Raw genomic sequence first — 21,482 nt, 5'->3', positions numbered from 1 at the left:
TCTTCAGTGTTTCTGTCCACGAGGACCCTCTTCACCTATTGATTACCTTTTTACTTCTAACTGTCTGGTATTGGTATGACATCCACCCCGCCTTAGTTCTTGTGGACTGTGGTGAGGTTACTGAACCTGAACCTGTTGTTGTGGTTGAAGTTGTCGAGGCACCACCTAGACCCTTGACTGAGAGAGAGAAGATTCAAAAGTTGTGGCGGGAAACACAGGAATGGAAGGCTCAACGGGCTTTTGAACGTGCCAACCGACCTCCACCTCCCCCTAAACGGGTCATTCGTACCATTCCCGTCCCAGTGTATCCCAAACCACCACCCCCACCTAAACCCAAGCCTCTTACGGTTAAACGTGCCATCACCAGGTCTTGGAAAGCGGTGCGAAAATGTACGCTCCGCACTCTTGGCTATTAAAGCCATCAAGCACTCTTGGTTATTCTGCCATCCAGTAGAGGAACCAACCAATATTTGCAGCCATGAAACCACACCAAGGTACCAATTCACTATTACTTCACCAACACTTGCATCCAGTCGTTCAACAATCTGGCCAACAACACACCATCTGACTATGACTACTAGTACAACAATCATCCATTGAAATCATGAGTCTTAACAGTGGCGCGCTCTTTGCTGCGCCTAGTTTTGCAATTTGATTGTGGCTTCCTCAGAGTCGCCATCCTTGGATATCACTTCTAGTCACCCCGATCTCCCACCCCTACTGAGGTTTTATTACACTGGCGCCGCTGTCTGCGGTTCGACATGTTTTCAAAACTCACAGTCCTTCATCACATGATCGGGTGTCAATTTAAATCATCAATCAGATTGTTGTTCGCTAAAACTGGCTCCATCATCACACCATTACAATTCATGCTGCTCTGGTTTCTCTCATTGGCTCTCTGTTCTTCTCTTGGTTTATTTTCTCTCTGACCCCTCGATCTCTGTCTGGCATTTTTATTACTCTCTACTACTCTCTACTATTTCTGTTGGAAAAAAGGAAAATTTGAAAACCCTCGCAAAAAAAAGCACCTAAATGAAAACCTTGGAAAAAAAAAAGCTCTTCATCTCTACTGTGTCTAATGGACATCAGTCTATTTGGTCTCTACTTGGTCGCTACCACTCTACTCTTTTTACTTGGTCTACTCTAGTGACTACTCTACTCCAGTCTACTGTGCTACGGCAATTTCCAAGCCACTCTATGCTGGTCTACTATCATAATCTACTCTATTCTGCTCAACTCTACTTGGCACTCTACTTTACTTTACTCTACATTACTACTGTACCTACTAATATACTCTACTTCAGAGACATATCTAGTGCTATTCCCATCTTCTATTCGAATACCTCCGGTCTTCGACTACATAGTATGCAGATTTAACAGTTGCCGATGGAAGAAAACATGAATCTAATAGTGATGTACGTCACGGGTGGGTCTTGCAGTTCAGAATTCTATGACTCGTCCGTCTAATACTGAGTATGACGGCAAGCCTGGTTCTATCCACTTCAAAAAGCATCCACAGATAGCCTTCTGATCCACTTGCCCCCCCCCCCCCCCCCCCCCCCCCCCCCTAGTGGCCCATATGGGCCACCTGAGCTTCTTAACACTAGCCAAGTTATCGGAAGTCCGGGTTTCGAAGTTAGCGAGGTTTTAGACAACATCCAACAACGGGCTGTATTACTGGAAGCTCAGAGTTATCGAGTTAAGATCTGGTGCTATGTGGATGATATAAAACAATCACGAATAGTCCAGCACGCTTGTTCGACATGTCCGTACTCCGTCTGTCACTTCGACGGTGCCTAAATACGTTGGTCAGATATGACGCATTCAAACATTTAACCTTTTTAAAATTAAATTTAATAAACTCATATGGGCAGCGAGGTAATTCTACATTGTTCATAATTAAGCCGGAAAAGTGTACTCACCAGGCCAGATAGTTATATGCCATTTGTAATAAAAATCGTTCATAGTTCGAAGAAGTTACCTGATTTAGGTTGAACATAGTTACAATTCAGGCCTCCTGTTTTAGTCCACTAAATGTATACCTTCCATTGATGACTCGCAACCCTTGAAAATGTTCCTTCTTTAATTGTTTATAATATCTTTTGCGCATTCTTCCACGCTTCCCGGCACCAGTTGTAATTGGTTCTGAAATGTCGGAAATGTATCATTTAGAAAAGGGCAGTATGAAGACACAACTACTGTAGATCAACTTGTTCGGTAGTTTTCTGCTATTAATGGTACCAAGAGAATTTTCAGCGCACTATGCGGCAAGCCCTGCCTAGGTCGGTCCATTCTGACACCCCGATATACTAACAACATCTCAGAAGATCTTCGCTTGTACTCAGGTACCATAATCTAACTAGAACCAGTTAGTAGCTCCATGTAATATAGGTTTCTCTCCAATTTCTCAACTCTGGACACACGCCAATGTCACGAAGTCATGTTAATTACCTTGCGCTCACTGTTATGTACGTAGCTGTCTTCCCCTCCCTGGAATCTCCAAGGTGGACCGGGAGCAAGCCGGTCGTATTTGATACAGCACTACTCTTTTGGCTTCTCAACGGTACTATAATTTGTCATCATTAGTTCTGGGGCTTCACAACATGCATTTAATGTTGATTTGAGATCAGGAACGAGTCCCCCTCCCCCCTACCCCCCCCCCCCCATTAATTTCTACTCTCGTCTGACTTGGGTTCCACCAATAACAGTCAATATGCGCAATTTATGCATATAAAGCTGGATTTCTATAAAAGAGACAGAAACCACCACAGTATATTGCCATTTTTAACACTCATATCTGTTTTTTCAACGGTGCTTGCTCGTGTTATCACACGCTTGTTATCTCTTTTCTTTTGACGGTTCATGCATAATAAATAACATCCTTGCATGGTAGTTTCTTTTTCTCCCTTCTATCGAACTTAGCTACTAATGAGCTGATCCGCCTGCATAACGGACATGCAATGCTTATTCTGGACTAGCAAACCAAGACTAGCGTAAAACCTGGGTGAAATGGCTTCGAATCACAATTGCAACCCACATTTACCATCATATCGTCTCATTACTAGTTCAACTTAATCATCTGATTTTTCTCTATCGATCGGTGCCCATAAAGCTATATCTTGATAACTCTGCAAGCATGATTTCTGCACCCCAATATGCAGCGGTTCATATGTTATGGCATTGGTCTCCTACCCTGGCGTTCTTCCCGCATGAAGTCCCAAATTATTATAAATAGGGGTCAAATTTCCTGCTTCTCTCTCCCTCCTACACACCACTTTCTCTCAAACAAATTTTTGTTGACCCTCACTCCCCACTATTCCCAAGACCCTAACATAAACAGATATTTTAGTCATGGGCTATCACACATACCTGGACTCAAATCTAGTAAGTACCGGTGACCAGTACTGTTAACAGGACTAGATTCTATTACTAAATTTTTCCTAGATTCTTTCCAAATCTGGTGACTCTAGGTGTATCGATGGTGGCTCTAAAGTATATTACATTGGGAAAGCCAGACTGCAAATGGTTAATGGCTGCCTACTATGCTATATTCACCGCTAGGATTAGATCCTGGCGTTGTTGGAACTAGTATACCTGGCGCCAACCATGGCTATCTGGCTCCGACTATAGACAGGCGCTGGTAACAGCTGCGGTCTATGACAGGTAATGTATGTCAAGCCACTGGAGATAATGGAACATACTTGGCGCCTGTTATGGCGACTTGTTATGTTCCGCCTAGGCTGGCTGTGAAAGTACCTGGCGCTGACATCGGCGACTAGTACTGAGCTTGACTGGCGCCGGCCCTGGCTGCCTTCAAAGCATGGGCCCAGTATTAATATAGGCATTTATATATTTAATGTTACTATTAATATATCAGTATATCTATTATATTATATGATCCTGGGATTGGATGATGAAATTGGGACCTAAAGCTGTCTTAGATGGCGGGCAGGTCAGGGTATACACCGGCGCTTTATATTGGCTGGCGTCTATAGTGAGTTCTACACCCCAAGCATTCTAGTGAGGGTAGTCAGTTTCTAAGATCACACCTGGTGCCTATTATTGGTAGCTGTCTTGGTAAACTTAAGTGTTTCTGCGCTGACAAAAGCTGAGAGAAATCGATATTGACTGATGTCGCTGATGGCTGCCTTGGATTGCACACATAAGTGGCAGCAGTGATGCTAGAGTATTACCAAGATATTGAATTAATGTGAACTACGTGATATGTGCTGTTTAGATTGGTAGTGCCCTTGGTACTGATATCAACAGACACTTAACGGGCAAGAAGTGGTGCCGCTGTTTTATCTTCTGGTCGCCGTCTTGACTAAGCGGTACATCTTCATGATCCAAGGATTATTGGAGTGGATTACGAGATAGCTGCTTAGAGGGTGGGAATGCACTAAGCGGTGATATTAGCAATACGTGGCGGGAAAGGAGTGGCGCCGTTGTTTTATCTTCTGGCTGCCTTCTAACTAAGTTCTTCGTTTCTCAGAAGCTACGGGAAATTGGACTGACTGCGCTACGAAAGGTATACTGCTTGAGACTGTACTTCGGCTCAGTTATCACCAGCCAACGGGTACTACCTTCTCGACACACTAGTATATTCTCAGAATCTCTAGGCTTTGGATCGAACTGGACTAGGAGAGTGTGGCGCTAGGAGGGTGGCGGGGACACGGAGTCAGTGCCTACCAGGCGCAGACTGGCGCCATTTGTATTATCTTCTGGCTATCTTCTTTACTAGGAAATACATTCCAAGGCTCGTGATAAGGCATTGAACAATTATTACCGATACTAAGAGAAATAAGTTCTATCTAGGAGTATAGGGTCATATGGCTATAATAATAACTGGGACTGGATAGAGACTGGAGATACTAAGGGTTTTTTGCATTACGGGTCAGAGCTTAAATATCTAGCACAAGTACCCTTAGTTATCTAGAAAAGAGAAAAGGTGTCGAAGATAGAAGAGACGACATGGAAGTGTTAGTGCAATCTTACCAATATTGTTTATTATCAATATGACCATACATAACTGAAGGTTAATAGTGCAAGACAACAGGGCAATTTCTGGAAGAAGACAAGTCAGGCAGGTTCAACAGGATCGGTAGGTGCGGGAAAGTTGATGCACATCAGCCAGTCTGAGGTTCCAAGTGTGACTTATGCAAGCAAATAGAAGAATGCTCTACAACTACAATGATTCTTACAACAAAACATTCAACATCAACAGTAGCTCACGACATTCTTTCAAACTTGTGGGAGATTGCTTCTGGTATAGGCTGTAGCTCTGGATATATATGACTTAAATAAGAGAGTCAAACAATGTCACCATTTCGGGAAACCCTCAGCAGAGTCTCCGGTCAGTATTTCAAGGGGTAAATCACACTCCAGCTAGATATAAAGTCTAAGAAAACCCATTTCCACAACCGGGAATCGTTAAATATCTAACTACGTTTTTAAAAGCTTATTTAATTTTGGTTTATTAACTGATCTGATAATTTATAGACTCAGAACAACCCCACCTTTTCGGTTTCTAGGGCAACGAAGGGAGAGATATGATTTACCCGGCATTTCATGCGGAATCATGGGAAATCAGTTTGCCTTCAAACAAGAACAGAACCATTTGCCTCAACCAACATTTACACACAAAAAAGTTATCAGATGTCGTCTTTACTAAGAACGCCCCTTGGAGGGTTTATCATCCCTGCTCTAGCGTTATACACCGCTCAGCAATCAATGTATGATGTTCAAGGTGGCACGAGAGCTGTGATATTTGACCGATTGAGTGGTGTTCAAAAGGATGTTGTTGGAGAAGGCACTCATTTCCTGATTCCTTGGTTACAGAGGGCTGTATTGTATGATGTGCGAACTAGACCTAGAAATATCACTACCACTACTGGATCTAAGGATCTTCAAATGGTTTCTTTAACATTACGTGTCTTGCACCGTCCTGACGTGATCAATCTTCCAAGAATCTACCAGTCACTTGGTTTAGATTATGACGAAAGAGTCTTGCCTTCAATTGGTAATGAAGTTCTTAAGAGCATTGTTGCTCAATTTGATGCTGCCGAATTGATCACTCAAAGAGAAATTGTTTCTGCCAAAATCAGAGAAGATCTCCGTAAGAGAGCTGGCGAATTCAACATTGAGCTCGAAGATGTTTCCATTACCCATATGACTTTTGGTAAGGAGTTCACCAAAGCTGTCGAGCAGAAACAAATTGCCCAACAAGATGCAGAACGGGCTAGATTTACGGTCGAAAAGGCTGAACAAGAACGTCAAGCATCTGTTATCAGAGCTGAAGGTGAAGCTGAAGCCGCAGAGACCATTTCCAAGGCACTTCAAAAGGCTGGTGACGGTCTTCTCATGATTCGTCGTATTGAGGCATCCAAGGAAATTGCTGCTACGCTTGCCAATTCACCCAATATTACATACCTTCCTTCTGGGGGTGAAGGATCTTCTGGTAACACTGGCAGCAGCAACACTAACCTACTCCTTAACCTCGGTAGGTAATAATCCGGTTATAAGTTGTCAGTATATATCTTTTGTACATATAATAGTGGAGATTTACTTTCTATTGAGCTCTACCCTTTTGGTTGCGTCGCGTGATGCTGACCACATGAATCTACCATGAATGGGGTAGTTAAAGATTTGATTCAACTACCCCAAGAATCTACTTGTCCACTAATTTGTCTCTGCAAATAAGCTAAAGTAAAAACTAACAGAGTTGAAAGTGGATTCAGCTATAGCAATGTGGAAGGAACTGTCAGGGAGTATATGAGGATCTATCCTGAATGTATGGTACGGCTGAAATAATTTTAACGAGCATTGTTATAAGGGAGGGAGGGGTACCTGATCATTCTTCTTCACACTTGACCAATGTCATCGGAATATATAGGGCGACTCACGAGTCAGCTCTTTCCAGATAGCCCCCTTGAGTCTGTGCTTGACGTGGAGTATACAGGGGTACCCAGGTTGCGTATTCGACGCAAGCTGGTGGATTATAACGAAGTAAAGGACCTGCCGCAAGAGCTTGCTGACAAGTTGGCACAGGCCAATGCGAAGAAGGGCAAGTCCACTAATGGCGGTCGTATTAAGAAGAGAATACAGAGGGAAAAAGTTAATCTTGGTCAAGATGCAGATGTCACTACTGCTAAACTAATAGAAACAGTTAGTGAAAATGATCGCAATTCAGCAGCAAAATCTGGAACTGGTAGCTCTGACTTGGCAGTGGTGGTGCAAACGAAAACACCACTTCAGAAACAAGAATTACCGTCAATTAATAGAAACAACTTCTCAGCTGAATCAGCTGTGTCTGTCCGGTCGCCTCTGCATGCTGTTCATGCTCAAGTAAGACCAACGTGGCATCCGCCATGGAAACTGAAACGAGTTCTTGCTGGTCATCAAGGCTGGGTCAGGAGTGTTTGCGTTGATCCTGATAACAAATTTTTCGCTACAGGATCTGCTGATAGAACTATTAAAATATGGGACTTGGCATCTGGTAGACTTCGAGTTACTCTCACTGGTCATATCATGGCTGTACGAGGATTGGTAATATCACCTCGCCATCCATACTTATTCAGTGCCGGAGAAGATAAAATGGTCAAATGTTGGGATCTAGAGCATAACAAGGTTGTACGGCAATACCATGGCCATCTGAGCTCGGTGTATTCCGTGGATCTACATCCTACTCTGGATTTATTGGTTACTGCGGGCAGGGATTCTGTTGCCAGAGTATGGGATATACGTACCCGACATCCAGTCCATGTCCTTACTGGCCATAAGGCAACAGTGAGTCAAGTGAGATGTCAAAGTGCTGATCCACAAGTGATTACTACATCTATGGATTCCACAGTAAGACTATGGGATCTGGCTGCTGGAAAGACCCAAACTGTTTTAACCCATCACAAGAAATCGGTACGTGCATTGACCCTACATCCGACCGAATTCACTTTTGCAACTGGCAGTCCGGACAATATTAAGCAATGGAAGTTTCCTGAAGGAGCTTTTATGCACAATTTTGCACCACCCCAAAACGCCATTATTAACACTCTAAGTGTCAACGAAGATGGCGTTATGTTTGCGGGTGGTGATGATGGATCAATGGGCTTTTTCGACTGGAGCTCTGGCTATAAATTTCAGCAATTTGATACAGTCGCAGTGCCAGGATCACTAAGTGCAGAATCTGGTATATTTGCCAGTACTTTTGATCGGTCTGGTCTGCGTCTTATTACTTGTGAAGCTGACAAGAGTGTTAAAATATGGGCTGAAGATAATGAAGCTACTGAAGAAACCCACCCTCTCCAGTGGAAGCCTACTTTGTAGATTTTTCACTTGTATTTATATTTATATCACTGTATATCACTGTTTTCATAATATGCTATAAGACTCCTCTTGAAGACATGGACTTGGACTCTGTCCCTGATCCTGTTACTGGGGTCTTACTCATATCATTCTCCTATTCTCTCCCGAGCGTGAACATCTGGAACGTTATCTCGCAGTTGTCTCGAGGGTTGGGGGTTTCACTTGATTACAGTGCCCCGATGTTCTCGATTGGTCCAACAGCGCCGCACCCCGTCGAAAGCGCGCAGAGGCGGGTCGACACTGCCCTAACATCCAAGGCTACAGTGTACCATATGAGCCACTCGTTCGTCTCCAACAACGACCGTGGGAAATACAAAAGAGAAATACACACATATTTCCTCTTCATCACCTAAAATTCGCATATACTCGCACAACAGAGATAAGACCCTGTTGAAATCATTGCAAATCATCAGATAGACGATTAATTGCTCTTGTTATAAAAAAAAATGACTGATCTTTGGTAAGTTGTTAGTGACGGATGAAAAGGATTTAAAATAGGGGGACGAGAAAGAAAGGATGGATAGTAAATGAAGGGGCAATCGACGGTAGTTGCAAGTGTAATAGAAATCGATTCGAGGTAGTAAGGCAGCCATTTGTGAGAAAAGATTCATCCTTATCGGAATTGAGCAAAACACGACATTACCAAGTGCTCAGCGCAGCCATTTAGAGCTGCGACGATGTGGAGTCATTGGGCAATGTGAAAGCAATGCTGTTTTGGTAGTGATAAATGAAGCATCTTGTTTTTTTTCTGGTCAATGAGCGATAAGTCGGGATGTCTGCTGAGTCGCGAGCTGTTCACATTATTTTAACAGCTTCTATTACGACTTCACCGATTGAAAGATATGAAAGCCAATTCAGCGGCCTTTTTTTTGCTAGAAGTCTTCTATCAAATTTATGGGATACCGTCTGGTGCATGTAGTAGGTCTGCTTTCAAATATGTGGTTCATATATATTTTACCACAGCATAATGTCATTCTCCCTAAGAGCAATCTATGAAGTATTACCAGCCTGGGTTAGCTTCCTAAGTGCCATAGTTCCAGCTCACGTTTGACCTCCATTTCTTTTCTTCTCCTTTTGCCTCTTTACTTTCTCCGTATTTCGAAACCCTCTGAAATTTTATACTAACAATTTCTAGTCCTGTCTATGCTGTATGTATTTTGAGAAGTAGGGTATTGGATACATCCACAGCAAGCGAATTCTGAGATTGTAGGCAGATGTTTAGTCCTCGCTGTGGTTGTTGGTTTCCCGTCAGTGAGCTAACAAACTTAACTTACATGGCCCCCAGGTCGTTGTAGGCGGCCCGAAGCGAAGCTTTATCAACTAACCATATTTTAGCCTTTTTTCGGTGCTCTTGGCTGTACCGCTGCCATTGTATTCACCAGTTTTGGCGCCTCTTATGGTACCGCTAAATCTGGTGTCGGTATTTGTGCCACTACTGTCTTAAGACCCGATTTGCTGGTCAAGAACACTGTTCCCGTCATTATGGCTGGTATCATTGCCATTTACGGTCTCGTAGTGTCTGTCCTTGTTACCGGTTCTCTCAAACAACAACAAGCCTTGTATACTGGATTCATCCAACTTGGTGCTGGTCTTTCCGTTGGCTTGGCTGGTCTTGCTGCTGGTTTTGCTATTGGTATCGTGGGTGATGCCGGTGTCAGAGGTACTGCCCAACAACCCAGATTGTTCGTTGGTATGATTTTGATTCTCATTTTCGCCGAAGTTTTGGGTCTTTACGGTCTTATTGTTGCTCTTCTTTTGAACTCTAGAGCTACTCAAGATGTGACTTGTTAAGCACTCTGCTTTAAACAGATGGTGCTATAGAAAGCGTCTGCCAAGCAGGATCGCTATTCGACATTGACAGGTCATTCATCCCACCCCTACTTCATTAGCTATTGAATCATACAAGGTAGCAGACTATATAAATAATATTTTATAATTTCACATTTATTGTTGAGATTCTCCAAATAGCCTATAGCACCGGTTCTCTGAACCTAGGACTGTTGAGTCAATATTGGAGTGTTTTTCCATAGTTGGCTAGGATGTAGGCGGTTCCTTGGTGAAGCATCTTTTCCGCAGGCTCATCTGTATAAAGTCTCAAACTTGTATCATACCAAGTAAAGTTGTCACGGGCACTTAAATTCCATTGTATCTTATACAGCGAGAGGAATGGGCGCCTTCATTACTATTTAAATTTATAGCTAACTATAGCTCGAAGGTGCCAAATGGGGGACGTAATCTTTTATGTAGCAACTGAATTTGAGCACTGGAAAGCACGCTGAATGCATCCTGGTTACAAATTGGTGTCAAACTCGTCAAACTTCTAAAGTCTTTTCATTTTAGATAGCGATTGGCAGATGATGTGTCAAGAACGAGATTCGTCGACAAACCATGATATGCAATGCATGCTCTCTATCTTGCATACGAAGATGGTGTTATGAGCACGTCTAGTGGTTTTACATGCCGATAATTTGGAGAACACATATTTTCGAGTTGATTTGGTCTTTTGTTTCTATCTGGCAATAGTTCAAATGGTGATTAGCTGAATAAAAATTCTATCCGCAGGGGAGATAACATGTGAAAAAAGCATATGAGATGTCTTTATAACAAAACTTCGATGTAGTCCATTTATAGTGAAAATCGATATCACATACTAAGAGCAATATTGTATATTACATTAGAGGTTCCAGATATTGGCGTCATTTATATTTCAACTTCTGTACAAGTTGTCGACAAACACTTGCCTGCAAGATAAGCAATAAAAAGCAACTTAAACCGCACCCCAAGAATCTGGTTGGACTCCTAAACTCCTTTAAGAGAGTATCAGTACAATATTGGTTATATTTCTGGACCATCCATCTTGTGCCATTATAGCATTGAGGCTGTCTACTAATTTAGCTAGTATAGTCCATTTTGGCGAACAAAATATCTCTAGCGATCAATTGACCCTTATTTTCAAGCTTCATAGTTAGTTTCACTTGTATATATAAGTTGAGCGGTGGAGAACTCTGATATATGTCATGAGTTCGGCCGTAGTGATTTCACCCCTCGTGAAGCCAGGCTCAGTAAAGTTCGCTGTTTATGCCAATTTCTATTCGGTAGATGAAAAGGTACTTATAATAGCCAAACCGAATTCATTGGAGATATTCCGAGTATTTCAGGATCGCCTTTCACTGGTTGATGTTATTCACGTCGGGGGGCAAGTAAAGTCATTGCTGGCATTCCGACCAAAGCACGGTTTTCCTCAACACGGTCGCAAAGTATTACAAGAGGATCTGTTTTATTCCTTGCCAGATGGATCTGCACATGTTGTAAGAGCCCGAGATGGCCAATTGTATTACTTCCATGAACGCTATCCTGAGAATATTTGGGTCGACTACTTCTCCCCTCCTACTTATCATTTCGAGGGTGCGATCATGAGGTCTGACCCTGAACTTAAACAAAAAGGCACACATAATACCGCATTTCGTAATCTTGATTGCTGGGCATGCATTGATGAAGCAGAGACTGTGATATCTCTGGTTCGAGAAGATGGACGGACAAGACTGTTTTTTTTATCTACTAGAAAAATGACCACTAGGAGTAACAAAAAGAGGCAAAAGGAAGACATGAAATTCTCAATAGGCTACAGCAAAGACGTTTATGAGAACCCCACAGGTTCTGCCAGCGTCGTTGGCGACACAAGCCATAATTATGAAGAGGAGACTGTGGAGGAAAGCGATGAAGATGTGGATATGCAAGACATGCAAGACAATTCCAATTCGCCCCGGAACAACCGGAATGGAAATTGTCGAAATATTGACCCTACAATGGCTGTTTTACCACCTAATTCTAAGGGGATAGAGGGGGTATTCCCAGAGATTATCAATTCTTTTGTTGGCTTCCCAGTTACATATGCTACGAATGGCCCTGCACCATATACTAGCGAGAGCTCTCTTGCTGTAATAACTACACCCAAGTTCACAGAATGCCAGCTAAATATTATAGAAATCCGAAGGCTTGCTCATACTCAAAATTTATTACTGAAAACCAAAAAGGTGTCTGAACCTGGAAATACCCACGTTGCACAACGGGTCAAGGGCCACGGTATTCTTACATTCAATGAAGCTTGTATTTATTACTATGATCATACTAGCAGGGAAGCAATTGCGAATTGTCCTTATTATATTTCCAAGGCCACCGGTGAAACATACCCTGAGTCAATTATATTTTGTTCGCCAGTCACGACTTCCCGATATATTATCGGTTCTGAATCAGGGTCCCTCTATTATGTGGATATCTCATTTCACGAGAACAAAAGTACCGTAGAGGACTCTCATAGTTCTAATGGTGTAAAATTGGATATCGAAATTTCTTGTTTCCCACTGGCAATTATTTCCGGGGCAAATAACGTTATTCATCTTGGTGGATCATACTTCATGGTCACAAGTCACGTTAATGCACCAATGTTAATTGAGCTTGATGTAACGCGTCTCAATGAAGGGTTGTTTGAAGAATTTGTAGAGGGGTCTACCATCGTACCTGATTTTGTTACTCCCTATCGAGTAATATATCAACTTGACAATTTGGGTCCTATTTTAGACTTTTATGTCCAAAATGATGTAAGTACTTCTGCAAATCAGATTATTGCTTGCTCTGCCGGGGGTACTATCAAAAGAATAACATGTGGAAATTTGCCTAGCGGAGTTTCTGAATTTGTCCCAGTTGACCATATCCAAAATATATGGTCTGGGGTTGATGCACACGGGCAGCTCCTCATTGTTGTTGGCTGTATTGGCGAAACGAGGATATTTGTTTTAGATGAGAACGATCCTTTTTTCGTCAAGTCTGAGCTACTAGAATATAATGGACTAGATCTGAATACGGAGACATTATATTTTGGTACGATGGAGACAGGTACCACCGTTTTTCTTACGGAGAGCAACATTGTGGTGTTCCCAAGGAGAGGCGTGGAGATTCTCAATCCAATATCATTAACACCGTCCAATGATGGTTCAAAACTAGTCAAAGCTGAGATTTGGAAAGATATGATAGTAGTCACCACCAGGAACACATTGTTGCTGTTTCGATACCGGGCAGATACTCTATCATTGGAGCAGATATCTGATATATCGCTTGTCACTGTGGGCCATGAAATATCAGACCTATCTTTTGTTTCTGGTTATATCCTCGTAAGCTTTTGGCATTGCACTGAGCTCCATTTGTATCGGGTGTCTGACAAGAAAAATAAAATTATTCATGTCCGAACCAGTGACCTGGCAGATCCTTCATGTTTGCTTTCTAAGGTGGCTTTAAAATCTCCAGGAATCCGAACTGTTCTTTTGAGAGGGTCCATGTCGCATGAGGATGAAATCATGGATAAGTTGAAAGCATACGTTGGTTTGAGCGATGGCAAGATAATCGTGTTTGAGGATCTCACCCTGAGTAAAGGCAAGGATTATATCTTGGGCCGCTTTCCTGTTGGGTTGGTTGCTCATAACGAACTACTATTTGCAATATCGGATACATTATCAGTTTCGATAGATACGGACTACAATTTTAAATCGATAGGAGGTATTGAAGCATCACCCCGAACGGTTCTTAAAGTATCAGAAGATGAGGGTTCATTTGCTGTAGCCTTGGGTAAAGGGTTCCAACTTATTCAGTTGAACGACCTTCAAGACGTGCAGATTGACGAAATTGATCTATCAATTAAGTCGCCCACACAACCTCTACCACTATCTGTGAAACCTATAGACGACCATCTGGCACTTGTTCTTTGGGAAAACCGGATTCTCGAAACTGTCGATACAAAGAAAATGAAGAGTGTTGGTGAGTTTTGTCTACTTTTTAACGAAGAGTTTTCCTCTTTGGGTATAGTGGAAAAAGACGGCTTTAAGTACTGTTATATTGGGGGTGAGCGCGAGGCAAAGAAGCCATTATTTTCCACAATTGATTGGGAGAATTACAACGTGTCGAGATCTGTTGCCACTAAAGGGAACGACGCATTGAAATTTGGAGTGGTTAGGCGGTACATGTTGTCTGCGGACGGTATGCCTGTACCAGATTCGTTGCAAACGGTTCAAACAAATGGTGCTGTATATTCCATGTTTACAGATGGAGACGTGGCACTACTTGGAGTACAATCATCAGTAAGTAAAAATAGGATGAATGGAATATCTTCCGCATCTTCTAACAGTCTCGCAGATTATCCCTCTACCATTCAAAAGCAAAGAGATCTCAGCTGATGTATCATATTTTAACACAAGTACTTGTTGTGTCGCAATCAAGCAGAGAGACAAAATCACCGTAGCTGGTGACTTGTTAAGATCTTTTGTTTGCTATGGAGAACAAGACTCTTTTGTGTTCCGAGATACGACACCCGTACCCGTGACTGATGTAGATGTGTTTCATAAAGACAGGACTATATTAGTCGCAGATGCTGAAGGATCATTAAGAATTGTGAAATATAGTCCCGGTTCCCCAGAAGTTAACAAGGTATCAGCTTTTCATTTCAATGAGGGTAATGTGACAAAGATTGTACCTGTGTCCGAAAAGTCAGCTTGGAATCCCGTTATGGGTGAGAATGGACGTGCTGTTGTACGGCCTATTGCATACATGGGAACAACACACGGGGGGATATACAGTATTGGATTTGTCGATGATTCCGAACATGTGGAAGCATTGAGAGCTCTTCAACATAATTTAAGTTATATGGATTTGTTAGGACCTGAACTCTCCCAACTGGAAAATCGGCGTCGTAACATGAACAAATGGGCCTACCGATGTGATGCTGGCCTCATCGAAGAAAATATGGATAAGACGTTGGACGGCGAGCTGTTACTGAGCTTCCTCTACATGGATGCAAGTAACCAAACAAATGTCATAGAGGGGAGCTTTCCCGAAGGTGTGAAGGTACCACTTCCCCTTGACGAAGTAATTTACCTGTTAACTAAACTTCAATGTGCATTTTGATATTGCACGGTCTCATGCATACGTTTACATATATATGATCTAAATTATTAAATAACCTTGCTATTACTCGCAAAGATAGACGAGCTAGTCCTCGTCGTCGTCATCATCTTCATCATCTATCGTACTTTTTACATCCGCCGTAATGACGTCTTCAAATTCGGCATCGTCATCTTCATCTTCATCTTCATCTTCCTCGTCATCTTCATCTTCATCATCGCTGGCTTCTTGTCTTGCCGCAAGCTGTGCATAATATGAAGCCAAAGCCTCTTCACTTGCTTTGTCTTCCGCAACGGAATTTGTAGTGGAATTAACCGAAGACACAATATTGTCTGCACTCGTCGCTGGTTTATCACTATCCTCCAGTTTTATAGTAGACCTATCGCTAAGAATAGGGGCATTTGCGTCCATCTTATCACCGCTAGTCGCGCTTGAATTTGTCGAATCATAGAGTGATTTGCCAACAGTACTTTCCAAGTGCCACGTAGGCAGGGCATTCTCTTCTGCCAGACGGGCTCTTTCTTCCCGATTCTTACGCTCGATCTCAGCAGATTCTTTGTCTGAAGTGATGTTGACCTGCAATGACGTAGTTCCATTGACACCCCCTTGGTTGGCGGATTTTGCAAACTTAATTGCCGAAGAGGTTGTCGTGGCAGTAGTTGGTCCAGTAGAGGATGGCGCCGGTAATGCATGAGCCAGTGAGCTCTGAAATGTATTCTCAGGAATATGAACTTCATCAATTTGCCGTAACGCATCAATAATGGGGTCGATCTGGCTCATTAATCGACCCAGCTTTTCTTGCTGGGCTTGAGACTCGGCAGAGCTATCATCTTCACGGAGTAACGAATCACAAACATCACACACAAATCCACCACGATCACTATTGAAATTCCCAATGACATCGATAGTTGCATACCGCGATTTACAGGTGTCACATACATAACCTTGGGGTTGTGATTCAGCTCCCACTTCCTCTTTTAGTTTCTTGACAATTGAGTGCATCTTCCATTTTATCGCATCAATTGTTTCTGTATAATGGATATAATAATATGTTTTAGTAATAGGCCTTTGCGCAGGGCCCTCTTCCCGCTGAACATGGTCAGTGAGTAGGTGATTTTCTTTAAGCTTGGCACACAGTGCTCTTAACTCTTTCTTATTTATACCGAGCATATGCCATAATTCATCATCTGTTAGCACACCATGGATAAGTAGTGCATCCATTATTAGGATACTTTTATGACTAAAAAAGCCCCTAGTGACATATCGAATCAATGTTTTCACAATTTCCATTGCAACAGCTTTGTTATGTTGACGATTTACATCCGAGCATGTTAGCCTTGACAGAGGCGAGGGGGTTCACCGAGGAGATTGGATTCAGCCGTATGAGCTGAAATTTCAATTTTTACGAATTCTGTTCTTGCTAAGCAGATTTAGAATGCCATTTGCTCCACTAGCCCAGATTGAAGCAATAAATTTTTCCCATTCAAAGTCCTCTAGGTAAAGAAATTCATTTCCTTATACTATTTTCTATATACATGACCACATGATACCCCCCCCCCAGATACTACCATATCGCTATACAGAGGATCGTCATCATTGAAAAATTTCAGCCTTACGATGTGATCAACTTCATGACTCTGACTCTATCTTCCATCTTGTCGTATGAGAAGCTTCAACCGTATAAATAGCATCAGACCTTATTTTGAATCAGGCTTAAAATCATCAATTACCTCAGCCAGCAAAGTTTTAGCCGCTTATCAGATGTCTACAGAGTCAACAGCCCCAGTTGAGACTGCAGTCCCTGCAAAGGTCAGGGCCCCCAAGGCCCCAGCTGCTCCCCAGTTCACACTAAAAACCCCTAAAGGTACAAAGGACTGGGCTGACAAAGATATGACTATTCGATCGGCTATTTTTGAGACCATTACCAAAGTTTTCAAACGTCATGGTGGTGTAACAATTGACACTCCTGTTTTTGAGCTTAGAGAAATTTTATCTGGCAAGTATGGTGAGGATTCAAAGCTCATTTATAATCTTGAGGACCAAGGTGGCGAGCTGACATCTTTAAGATATGACCTCACAGTGCCTTTTGCAAGATTTGTGGCAATGAACGGCATTCAAAATATTAAGAGATACCACATTGCTAAAGTGTATAGAAGGGATCAGCCTGCAATGACTAAGGGCCGGATGCGAGAATTTTATCAATGTGATTTTGATATTGCTGGTTCTTACGAGAATATGGTTGCAGACTCTGAAATTTTGTCAATTGCTGCCGAGGGTTTGACTGCTCTGGGAATCGAGGACTTTACTATCAAAGTCAACCATCGAAAGATTCTTGACGGTATTTTCCAGCATTGTGGTGTGAAGGAACAAGATGTTAGAAAAGTTTCGAGCGCAGTTGATAAGCTTGATAAGGCCCCATGGTCTGAAGTCAAGAAAGAAATGGTCGTTGAAAAGGGACAACCAGAGGAAGTCGCTGACCGCATTGGAGAGTATGTGCTAATCAAAGGAACTATCAGTGATGTAATCAACAAGCTTAAAGCCGATAGTGCACTGTCAAGCAACGCATCAGCAGCTCAGGGAATTGCGGATATGGAAACTGCTCTTCCTTACTTAGAAGCCTTTGGCGTCACCAAGCATATTTCGTTCGACCTTTCGTTGGCCCGTGGCTTAGACTATTACACTGGTCTCATTTACGAGGCTGTTACAGCTGCTTCTGCACCACCAGAGCCATCAAGCAAAGAGGCTCAATCTTCAAATGCTAATAAGAAATCTAAGAAGGCGAAGAAACTGGATGACGATGATGATAACTCTGAAAATGTAGGTGTCGGCTCAATTCTTGCTGGAGGTCGTTATGATAACCTTGTGGGTATGTTTGCGGGAACCAGCAAGAAAAATGCTTCAATTCCATGTGTGGGCGTTTCTTTCGGTGTCGAACGTCTATTTTCACTTATCAAGGCACGCCCCGGTCTATATGATAATGCCAGATCAACTTCAACTCAGGTGTTCCTAATGGCATTTGGAGGAGGTCCTACTTGGACTGGATTTCTCAATGAGCGCCTTTCAGTTGCTAAACTGCTTTGGGATGGTGGTGTTGAAGCTGAATTTATGTATAAAACAAAGCCTAAGACTCCGAAGCAGTTCGAGGCTGCTGAGAAGTCGGGTTGTCCATTTGCTGTTATTCTTGGCCAGGAAGAGTACCCCAAGGGCATAGTCAAGGTAAAGGAATTGGGAATGGGATCTGATGCTGATCAAGGTACCGATGTTCCACTCGAGCAACTAGTTGACTTTGTGAAGGCCAAGATTGCAGCTCGTAATAACGGTATAGACAGTGCTCTTCAACTTTTACGCTTAGATAACTGATCACCCTATTACTATGTATCGTATATAAACGATAAATCACATACAATAATCTTAATATTGTGATATAAAGCATCTACTACAATTTTGTACACTTGATTATATATACAGCTGTATAAATAAAATCACAGAGATATACGATTGACTTCATCCCGTATACGAGGTGGAATGCGAAGCTTAACCAGATAATGATCTTCAACTGATTGAATCTGCTGATGATATCGAAATTGCGGGCTAGCCATTCTCGAAGAACTTGATGGAAGCGCTGCAGGTGATGCTCGAAATGTACTCACACCAGACAATTGAGCATGGGCAGGAGGCCTACCTCTTCTACCAACGGTAACCGGCCGTGGTGTATCATCATCGTCATCACTCTCCTCGGCCTTAGTTGCCTGTTTGCGGACAAGCTCAAGTACTTTATCAATACCACCAGGTAATAATGATGAGTAAACAGGAGTACGAAATGTGCGGACAGTTTCCCGCAAGTCAGGTAATGTAGGACCTCCTCTTCTACCAGCACGGCCCTGTCTTCGTTTACGACGACTGTCACGATCACGATCCTTATCTTGACGGTCGAGTTCGACATGCGGAATCTCAAATAGAACAGGTGAGAAGTCTTTGATAAACGACGTGTTCCTGAGAAAGGCATCCGAAGTCACGGGTGGGCACAATTCGCGAACAATATCATCGTCTTCTATTGGCCGGCCGTCAAACTGATGGCCAACTAGAAATAATGTTTTTGTGAAAAGTTGTGTTTGCTCACGAATTGCATGTGCGATAGCAGTTGCGAACTCGCCTGAGAGGCTTAGATCTCTGCACATGGCTTCTGCAAACTGCTCAGGATTATTGTCCATACAATTCAAATCCCACTCGAACTGGTCAACCAAATTATGTTGACCAACTGTAATATCCAGCTTGATCGTTATTCTCATATCGTCATTTCGATTAGATAATGTAGGATTTGTGGCGTATCCATTAGGGGTCAAATTCTCAGATATACCGTCATTAGTTGTAGTAGTAACGGTAACATCACCAGCAGGATTAGAACTCGTAGTAGAAGTGTTCACTGAAGTAATAACAGTTCCAGATGACTCTTCTCCAGTTGCAGAGCTACTATGGAGTCCGCTGCTTGCCTGATCTTGGTCTTCAGCCGCCTCTACAAACGCATGAGGATGGAAATCATTTAGTACTTCGTTAATATTATTCGCAATAAGAGGGGCATAAGACAGGGGAATATTATAATCTTCAGCTAAATTCTGTGCGAATAAATCAACGGAGATTAGCTTTTCATTTAAGTTCCATGTAAACGTATCACGAAGTCGATACTTATCTAGATCGATGTCCAACCTTATTGGAGCAAGTAGCTCTGGTATAGATGCAATATATTCCAGTTGCTCCATTGACAAAAACAGCTCACTTGATTCTCTTTTGCCTCGCTTTCTGTCTCGGGGATAAATTAGATTCATTCTTGATCCAGTCCAGCTGTTTCCATAACCAGAATAGCCATCGCCGAAAATGGCACTCGGTTGTACCTGTCTTAATTGGCGTACTTGGTCATAGTAGTCATACTCCACCTGCTTCCGGTAGATAAGACCAGCGTGTCTTTGCTCTTGCTTAGCAAATATCAGCTCTTGCTCAGCATCTTTAGTTAAAAGCTCAATAAGCGTCTTTTCCTCCAGAGTAGAATTAGGTAACTCCTTCACCGCAGAAAGGATCTCATTTGGTAACGCGGGTCTTGGTGGAATATTGCTCCTATCGGACGGTTGGTGGCCCGTAATTGGGACCACTGGTGCTCCAATATTACTAGGTACGGGATGAATTCCATGCACACCGGCAGCATTGGGACCACCTGAAGCGGACAGTACAGGGCCTCCAGGAGCTGAGTCACCTGGATTACCTGGTAGAGCGCTCGATCCTGCGAATTTTGTCCCTAGACTACCCGACTGTCCTAAATTAATCCGTTGATTTTGTGGTCCAGAAGTGTTAGGTGCGTATTGAGACATTTGAAATTGCACATTTCCGGGATTAGCTCCAGAGACCATAGCATTTTGGTTAGTTTGGCTCCCCCTCACCATTGCAGAGGGGGGAGTCTGTAATCCATCTGCCTGTCCCGCCAGAGCTGGGGTTTGATGTTGCTGATGTTGTAGCTGTTGTTGCAAAAATTGTGCATACTTCGCTTGATTCACTGGTCCTTGGGAAGACTGTGGTTGGAGTTGTGATTGAGGAGTATTTACGTGAAATTGACCCTGATTCATGGAAACGTTGCGAGTCTGTTCTACAGCTGCTGGTCCCTGATTCTGCCTTGGGCCCGCCATTTGACTACCAGGCTGACCCTGAAATTGAAATGAGTTTCGAAACTGCTGCTGCTGTGAAGGCTGTGAAGACTGTTGCATCAACTGCTGGTTAGATGTATTACCAGGTACTTGAGAAATCAACATATTAGCAGATCCTCCATTGTCTGAATTGAACTGTGTGCCGCTACTCTCATCTACCATGAACTGGTTGTATTGCTGCTCAAATGGAAACGACATAACACACAGCTATAGGTAAATTTCGAGATAAGTGCAAATAAACTACTTTTTATGGTTGAATATTCGACCGTTTTTAAGTTTTATCGTTTGTTCTATAAAAAAGGGGTCAGTCGAGAAGTAGCACCGATTAGCAGTCGACTACTGTTAATGTCGCGTTCACGAGATTTGGTGAAGTGACTTGTAGCCGCCGTGGCGCCAACTTATATACATGTTTATATGTTTTCGATGTTGCCCTGAACCACCAGCACTGTTCACACATCTCAAAATGCCGAGCTATAACAATGACGA

General features: G+C 42.7%; 6 protein-coding genes across 6 annotated transcripts; 4 read left to right on the top strand and 2 right to left on the bottom strand.

Annotated features, from left to right (window-relative positions):
• Positions 1–6,873: 6,873 nt before the first annotated feature.
• PRP46 (Prp46p) lies at positions 6,874–8,319 on the top strand (the record flags this gene model as incomplete). Its single annotated transcript, XM_018881030.1, has 1 exon — positions 6,874–8,319. The coding sequence occupies one exon, from the start codon at positions 6,874–6,876 to the stop codon at positions 8,317–8,319; it is 1,446 nt and encodes a 481-aa protein (XP_018733662.1).
• A 1,521-nt stretch (positions 8,320–9,840) lies between these two features.
• VMA3 (H(+)-transporting V0 sector ATPase subunit c) lies at positions 9,841–10,149 on the top strand (the record flags this gene model as incomplete). Its single annotated transcript, XM_018881029.1, has 1 exon — positions 9,841–10,149. One exon carries the CDS (start codon positions 9,841–9,843, stop codon positions 10,147–10,149), a length of 309 nt encoding a protein of 102 aa, XP_018733661.1.
• A 1,775-nt stretch (positions 10,150–11,924) lies between these two features.
• Positions 11,925–14,582, top strand: AWJ20_3985 (uncharacterized protein; the record flags this gene model as incomplete). Its single annotated transcript, XM_018881028.1, has 1 exon — positions 11,925–14,582. The coding sequence occupies one exon, from the start codon at positions 11,925–11,927 to the stop codon at positions 14,580–14,582; it is 2,658 nt and encodes an 885-aa protein (XP_018733660.1).
• Positions 14,583–15,393: 811 nt separating this feature from the next.
• On the bottom strand, positions 15,394–16,527 carry TFA1 (Tfa1p; the record flags this gene model as incomplete). The annotated part of the gene is made up of 1 exon (XM_018881027.1): positions 15,394–16,527. The coding sequence occupies one exon, from the start codon at positions 16,525–16,527 to the stop codon at positions 15,394–15,396; it is 1,134 nt and encodes a 377-aa protein (XP_018733659.1).
• A 441-nt stretch (positions 16,528–16,968) lies between these two features.
• HTS1 (histidine--tRNA ligase) lies at positions 16,969–18,666 on the top strand (the record flags this gene model as incomplete). The annotated part of the gene is made up of 1 exon (XM_018881026.1): positions 16,969–18,666. The coding sequence occupies one exon, from the start codon at positions 16,969–16,971 to the stop codon at positions 18,664–18,666; it is 1,698 nt and encodes a 565-aa protein (XP_018733658.1).
• A 122-nt stretch (positions 18,667–18,788) lies between these two features.
• SNF5 (Snf5p) lies at positions 18,789–21,194 on the bottom strand (the record flags this gene model as incomplete). The annotated part of the gene is made up of 1 exon (XM_018881025.1): positions 18,789–21,194. One exon carries the CDS (start codon positions 21,192–21,194, stop codon positions 18,789–18,791), a length of 2,406 nt encoding a protein of 801 aa, XP_018733657.1.
• Between the last annotated feature and the right edge of the window lie 288 nt (positions 21,195–21,482).

This window comes from Sugiyamaella lignohabitans, chromosome C, assembly GCF_001640025.1.
Source record: "Sugiyamaella lignohabitans strain CBS 10342 chromosome C, complete sequence".
Classification (NCBI taxonomy): Eukaryota; Fungi; Ascomycota; class Dipodascomycetes; order Dipodascales; family Trichomonascaceae; genus Sugiyamaella; species Sugiyamaella lignohabitans.
This window is presented reverse-complemented; position numbering and strand designations above follow the sequence as displayed.